The sequence below is a fragment of the Aegilops tauschii genome, chromosome 6 (assembly GCF_002575655.3).
Source record: "Aegilops tauschii subsp. strangulata cultivar AL8/78 chromosome 6, Aet v6.0, whole genome shotgun sequence".
Lineage (NCBI taxonomy): Eukaryota > Viridiplantae > Streptophyta > Magnoliopsida > Poales > Poaceae > Aegilops > Aegilops tauschii.
Genome location: NC_053040.3, coordinates 445,214,056 through 445,221,891, shown reverse-complemented (window position 1 = coordinate 445,221,891; position 7,836 = coordinate 445,214,056). Strand labels below are relative to the sequence as shown.

General features: G+C 47.9%; 1 protein-coding gene across 1 annotated transcript; it reads right to left on the bottom strand.

Moving 5' to 3' along the window:
• Positions 1–2,963: 2,963 nt before the first annotated feature.
• LOC109782749 (WAT1-related protein At1g44800) lies at positions 2,964–6,893 on the bottom strand. Its single transcript, XM_020341366.4, has 4 exons — positions 6,609–6,893; positions 4,309–4,371; positions 3,555–4,226; positions 2,964–3,434 (listed from the first exon to the last, which is right to left on the bottom strand). Exons 1-4 carry the CDS (start codon positions 6,800–6,802, stop codon positions 3,212–3,214), a joined length of 1,152 nt encoding a protein of 383 aa, XP_020196955.1. The 5' UTR covers positions 6,803–6,893; the 3' UTR covers positions 2,964–3,211.
• Between the last annotated feature and the right edge of the window lie 943 nt (positions 6,894–7,836).

Here is a 7,836-nt window from a genome sequence, read left to right as displayed (position 1 = left end):
ACCGTCATTTAGGTCTCTAAACAAATCGGTAAATGACTGAAAAACAACAAATGATGTCAGAACGTGTTGGAAATTGATGACGTCGCTTTGAATGATGCATACTGAACGCAAAAATAGGCTGGAGTTCAAATAAGTTTAAAAAACATTGAAGTGCCCGTGTAACAGATGAGTTCTCGTCTGAAACCCTTATACTCCAAAAGAGATTGTCCAGTTTGTACACGAGGTGCGTCCAGTTTTCGCCGTGACCCTCTCTACTCTTTTGCACATGCTATGAGGGCGACAAGATGATACCATGCCAAGTTCCAACATTTTCAGAGTTTATTTTGTAGTGATTTTCAATTTCACCGTCATTTAGCTCCCTAAACAAATCGGTAAATGACTGAAAAACAGCAAATGATGTCAGAACGTGTTGGAAATTGATGACGTCGCTTTGAATGATGCATACTGAACGCAAAAATAGGTTGGAGTTCAAATAAGTTTAAAAAACATTGAAGTGCCCGTGTAACAGATGAGTTCTCGTCCGAAACCCTGATACTCCGAAAGAGATTGTCCAGTTTGTACACGAGGTGTGTCCAGTTTTCGCCGTGACCCTCTCTACTCTTTTGCACATGCTATGCGGGCGAAATGATGATACCATGCCAAGTTCCAACATTTTCAGAGTTCATTTTGTAGTGATTTTCAATTTCACCGTCATTTAGCTCTCTAAACAAATCGGTAAATGACTGAAAAACAGCAAATGATGTCAGAACGTATTGGAAATTGATGACGTCGCTTTGAATGATGCATACTGAATGCAAAAATAGGCTGGAGTTCAAATGACTGAAAAATAGCAAATGATGTCAGAACGTGTTGGAAATTGATGACATCGTTTTGAATGGTGTGTACGGAACGCAAAAAAGTCTTGAGTTGTAATAAGTTTAAAAAAATGAAGTGCCCATGTAACAGATGAGTCCTCATTAGAAACCCTGATACTTCGAAAGAGATTGTCCAGTTTGTACACGAAGTGCGTCCAGTTTTTGCCGTAACACAAGAAGTTCGGAGTTGTAATAAGTTATTAATGATAAAAAAGAGGCACAATGCTCGTTAATTTAGCTTCAAGCCTTTCGGAATAGTGCAAACTGCACTGCACATAGCTCCGTGCAGTCTACACTATTCCTCAAGGCTTAAAGCTAAGCAACGTGCAGATGAGCATTGCGCCTCTCCTTCATCGTCTCTGCACTCAGGGCTTATAAACCGCTCCTAGTGCCTCTCTCTTCGCGAGGTGGGACTAAAAAATAGCTTACTAAGAAACTATAGTACCGGTTCATGGCATGAACCGGTACTAAAGGTGCCCGTGGGGCCCCAGCCTGACCACAGCCTGACGCAGCATCATTAGTACCGGTTCGTGACACGAACCGGTACAAAAGGTTGCTCACGAACCGGTACTAATGATCTCCGCCCGCCTAGCCGTTGGAACCGGCACTAATGGACACATTAGTGCCGGCTCAAAATCAATCCGACACTAATGTCTTTTGGCGGATGGGGTTCACGTTAAACTAGACACCCCCCCCCCCCGGTTCCAGGTTCTTTTGGGAAGGACCAGCAACAAAGCGGAAATACCACCTGGTCAAGTGGGCCGCCGTGTGTAGACCCAAAAAATTTGGAGGCTTGGGAATTACCAATTACAAGCTTATGAACGTTGCCTTGCTGACTAAATGGTGGTGGCGACTAGCCCATAGTGAATCGGGCCTATGGGAGGATCTGCTTCGGGAAAAGTACTTCTCGGCCGGGAACGTTTTCAACGCTAAGTCCTCGGGCTCGGCGTTCTGGAACGGGATTCAGGTGGTGCGCCCAGCGTTTTCGGTAGGGGCTCGTTTTGACGTAAATAACGGTATGTCCAAGCAGTTTTGGTTAGAAAAATGGCTTGCGGACAATCCTCTTTGGCAGGCCTTCCCACAACTATATAACGTGGCCACGAACATCAACATTCTGGTGGGTGATGCCTTGCGCACCTCACCACCGACGATCCATTTCTTGCGGCCCCTCTCGACGCAAGAAGCGGCTATTTGGGACTTGCTGCAGGCCCAGATTGCTACCCGCCAACTCAGCTTGGGGGCCGATGAGGTATGTTGGGACTTGACAGCGTCTCATAAGTTCTCGGTCAAGTCCTTGTATAACAAACTGTCCGAGGGAAGCTCCTTAGACATATCTAGGGGGCTATGGAAGGCCGGGCTTCCACTCAAGATTAAGATTTTCCTCTGGCAAATGTTCAGAAATCGCCTCCCAACGGCTGATAATGTGGCCAAGCGCAATGGCCCCTCCAATGGATCATGTGTAGTGTGTGAGCTCCACGAGGACGTGAACCACGCGTTATTTCAATGTGCATTAGCTAAGTTCGCTTGGTGTGCCGTTAGGGACGTGTTCCACCAGAACTGGAACCCTAGGTCGGGGTCGGATCTATTGGCAGTTCTTCAAACTCAACAAGGGGCTAATGCTAGGGTGTTACGGCGATGCGTGGGGGAGTTGCTGTGGTCCCTAAGGACGATCCGGAATAAGATGACAATAGAATAAAAATTCCCTGTTCACCCGATTGATGCAATTTTCAAATGCCATCTTTTTCTTCAGATGTGGACACCGTTGGAAAAACAACGCGATGCTGAACTCATGAGGGCCACGATGGAGAAGATCAGTAGCAGTATCTCGCGGCTTCAGCACTCGGGTTTAGCTGGATGTTAACTCTTTTGGCATCGGTAGTGTTTTGGGATGGCAAGATGTCACACTTCAGTATGAATGAGGTCTCTGATATTTGAACTTGGTTATGTAATGATCGTGTGGCCTTGCGGTTTGGCCGAACTACGTTGGTGTGTAAGCTACTCAAACCTTGTGTTGCTGCCTATTGGCTTTATTAATTTAAAGGCGGACGCGTCTAGTGTTTTCGTTCAAAAAAAAACTTAGTAGTGACTACTGACAAGCAGCATCAGGTATAACCGTCACAGGGATAACCAGCACTTGCTTACTCTCACATAGTTACGTGATAGGATCGTAGCTAGGGAGAAGCTGGCAGGAAGAAAATATAGAGAGAGAGAGAGAGAGAAAAAAAATCGTCTCCATGAATGATCGATCGATGGACCATGCACTACATGCACTACAAGGAAAAAAGCTAGACATGCATATACTGGTCGATGAACGACTGGAGGACGTATAACACGTAACCACTCCAATCGATCCCTTGCTAATAGTGCCCATTGGTCGCGGGCGTCTCGACGTCGACATGGCCGCCGTTGCCGTTGCCGAGCTCGTGCTGCTTGCCGTGGCCGTGGCCGTTGGTCACCGAGGTTAAGGGCAGCTCGCCGGCGACCTTGACGGTCACGTCGGAGACTTGGCTGATGTCGTCCTTACTCTTGCCCCAGATGAGGAAGTACAGGCCTGCCACGATGATCACTGCACCAATCACACTGAAAGCAAAATTGAAATGATATTATTGGTAGTCCTATATATGGAATAATGTTGCACTAGCTAGTGCATGTAGATCCTCGACCATTTTGATATGGTGGAAGCACTATCGTAGTACGTACCTTCCGAGAGTGATCTCCTCCTTTAGAATGATGGAGCCCATGACTGCGGTAATGATCATGCAGAGCGGGTTGAATGCCGTGACGAACACCGGGCCCCTTTGCCTCGACACGACGCCCTGCAAGTAGTAGGCCACGCCGGAGCACACTATGCCGGCGTAGACCACGGTCAAGAGGCGGTTATCGAAGCCGATAACCCAGGCCTGTGTGTTGGCGCGCTCAGCGACGAGGGCGACGGCGGCGCTCATCAGCGAGCCCATGCCGCAGATGAGCGCCGTGACGGAGAGCTCCGCCGGGTAGCTCCGCAGCGTGCTGGACTGGAGAATGAAGAAGCACGACCAGACCATGCAGGAGCCGATGAGCATCATGGTCCCTTTCAGCCAGTCCCGCGGGGCGACGGCGCCAACGGCGGCAGTGGCGTCGTGCTGTCCCTTGGTCCACGGGAACTGCATGGCGGGGCCGTGGTAAAGCATCATCAGCACGGCGCCGGCCACCGTGAGGACCGTGCCAGCGATCTTGGCCTGGCTGTGCAGGCTGCGCAGCCGCACCTTCTCCATTCGCAGGATGAGGGCCAGCAAGAAGGTGATGGCCGGGAGGGTGTTGAGGAGCGCCGTCGCGAATCCCGCCGAGGTCAGCTTCGCGCCCAAGAAGTAGAGGTTCTGGTCAATCACGGGCCTGAGAGACCCATGCAACACAGCACATCAGTATCGGTCAGTAATCAAGAAAGAGTTCAGTGTAGTTAACAGTACGGACGTACTCGAGGATTGCGAGCCCCATGATCTTGAGGACGATGCTGGTTGTCATCTTTGGCCTCCGTCCCCTGCACATGTTATACGTAGGTTGGAGCAAAATACACAATTAGGTAGTGTTCTGTTCTCTCATGAATAATGATCTACGTAAATATGAATCGAAATGAACTCGTATACAGTCTTGCTAAGTGTCGGTCGACTAAGAATTTGTTAAGTCTCAGTCGATGCTACATCCATAAGATTTTACATTGCGATCCGTGCAAAAATTTCTTTTTAATTTTATTTATATCTTCTTGCATGTTATATCACTTGACTTAGACTTGATTAAATCTCAGTCGACTGAGACCTAACCACACCCACTCGTATAATATACTTTAAAGTCTATGGGTGCATGTAACTCTATGGATGAACGGTGCATAAGCTTCTGGTTGACATGTGGGGTCTGGTGGTTCCATGCATGGTAGGTCCTCCACCAGTGGCCAATCAGGTCACACTGCCTAGTGGAGGTCGTCCAGGTGCGTTTACACGTACGTAAACACACATACCGCACACATGCCGGTTAGCTAGCTACATGCACCTGCTTATGTGTCATTTTCTACTTCTGCTAATTAATGCACTCTGATATTCTGATTGATCCATATCCATATACAAATGACGATTTAACGCCTGACAAGGAAATCCCGGAAAGGTAGCTCTGCGGGTACAAAATAGAATAAGGTATCAAGATGTGCACCTACACTTTACTGGATTAGGATCCACGAGTGCAGCTTGCACCATCTAAATGAGACAAACATACCCCTCACAGAAAATTCTAAATGAGACAAACATGATAATATATGAACCGAGCGAATTGTACGTGTATGTTGATCGATCGTGGGGGTGCACGTTTGGCAAGTTGGCGTTGTTAATTTTCCTGATCTTCCTTTCCTACTAGTAAATCGATCCGTTTGTTCAGTTGTCCCTAGTTAGCTCCTCGAAAGTTTGTATAACTAATTAAAAGCGAATGCTAGAGTGTGGGAGCATCGGTCAGAATAGTGGCAGCTAACTGAACATCCATGCGTGCTTCTGCAAGTTGTGATGTACTCCCTCAGCTCACAAATATAAGATGTTTTAAATATTTTAATATAAACTACGTACAGACTGAAATGAGTGACTAAACACACTAAAATGTGATTATATACATCCGTTTTTTTTTAAAAGTTAGAACATCTTATATTTGTGAACGAAGGGAGTAAGTTTTTGGTAAAACATGAAGCGCTCATGCATGTGCGAACTAATTAATTAATGATCTATCTCTAGTCCTCTACTTCCATAGTAACTCATGACAATATAAACAATCGGGCCCTTGCTTGGATGGTTAATGAGATCATTATTGTACTATGAGCTAATTAAGACAACTCGTATATATTGTGTTTCATATCTTGTAATGGTTCGGTAATGGTTGCATTTGTTTTGTATTCTGCTTAATAATTAATAAAAATGGTTGTGTGCCTTGCAATGATGTAGAGACCGAAGGTTGCAACCTCCTTTTCTATAGAGAAAAATCTCGTATTGTGTTGTGATCCACGAGTGCAGCTTGCACCATCTAAATGAGACAAAAATGAGATCAAATTGTACGTGTGTGTTTGCTCGATCGTGGGGGTGCACGTTTGGCAAGTTAGCCTTGTTAATTTTCCTGATCTTCCTTTACTATATTCGTCCATTTGTTCTATTGTCCTTGGCTCCTGGAAACTTTGTCTAACTAACTAAAAGCAAAAGCCAGAGTGTATGGGAGCATCGGCCAGAATAATGCTGGCAGCTAACTGGACATCCATGCATGCTTGTGTAAGTTGTGCTGTACATTTTTGGTAGAACTTGAAGCGCTCATTTATGTTGGAACCATCTACTCTAACTAATTAATGATCTATCTCTAGTCCTCGACTTTCATGGTAGCTCATGACAATATAAACAACCGAGCCCTCGCTTAGATGGTTAATGAGATGATTTTACTCTGAGTTAATTAAGATCATTACATCTCGTATTGTGTGGTGAACTGGTGACTTTGCCGTTTGACGTAGAGACTCATCTGCTGAAGTGTACGTGTTGATCTTGATCCTCTGCCGGATGTTTTTCGAAGGAAAAATAGGCAACATACTGACTAATATGCATGCCATCCGCATGATGCGTGTGCATGCGAGCGAGCCCATGATGCAATACCTACTACACGACGATGTACGGACAAGAGAGTGGCGCCTGTGTCCGAGAGCGTCGTGTGTGTGAAAGAGAGTAGTTAGTCGATGCATGGATGAATGGAACTAGGTAGAGTTACCTCTCGAAGTAGAGGGCGAAGGGCGTCATGACGGCGGTGGCGACGAGGTTACGGTAGACGACGAGGACGAAGTGGCTCATCCCGGCCTTGAGGGACGCCACGGCGATGATGTACATCCCGGCGAACCCCACCTGCAGCAGCACCATCGCCAGGTATGGCTTCACATCGGTCAGAACTTTCCACCCCATGCCCATACTTCTATCTCTCTCCTCCGGCTAGCTACTTCTCTCTCACTCAGTAGCCCGAGCTCGATGTGACTCACGCAAGCAATGGCCAATGGCTGTGATTTGGCGATGAGCTCACAGGGAAACCGGCTCCTTTATATAGACGCGCTCCACCGACACTGTGCGGCCAACGGTACATGTAGGGTTCAGAAGCAGGATGAAAAGCGTAGTGTGGCTCATCGGTGGATCCGAGTCATGGATCCGCCTGCCACATCATGCCCTTTGCGTCCCAGCGCTAGCTTAGCTAATAAGATTTAGCCGCAATACTATGCTACACGAGTGAATGATATTATTCCCGGAAAAATAAAAAGTGAATGTTAATCATTATCGCCGTAAACAAGTCATAAAATTAAAAGTGTTTATGTGGTTTGTCCATAAACAAGTCATTCTAACTAAGGACAATTTAGCAAAGCATAACTGGACAGGATCTCGAAGATGTAGCTCATGCGATAATGATAAATCTACCAAACACCTCTTTCTTGATGATGTAAGAGTATCTGTGCCCGCTCAGCCCCGCGTCGCCCCTGCTCAGGCGACTCGGGTGGCACCCCAACCCTAGCCGCCGCAAGGGCCTAAATCATCTTCCTCCCTTCCTTCCGCCGCGGCCGGAGGACGCCGCCGGCCTATGCCCGGAGGCCGACGGCGGTGGCGGGGGTCCTTCCTCTCTCCCGCGTCTCAGGGGTGGCGGGGCCCCAACGCGCGTGGAGGTGCGGCCGATCTAGAAGCGGCGGCGATGGCTTCGATGACGACAGTGGTGGTCGGCCCTGCCTCGAGCCACGGGCGGCTGCCTGCGGCGACTGGCCTGGATCCAGCGACGGCCTCGAGGGTTTGGTGGACTGCTCGACGGCACCTCTGGCAGATCTATTCTGGCCGGTGTAGCCAGCGGTGGTAGTCATCTTCTTTGTCGGAGGTGGCCGGCCAGAGGCTGGGTGGTCGGATCTCGAGATCCATTATCTAGTCCCGGCTGCGAGTTGGGGAGACATGGTTGCCGGTGAAAACCGAGC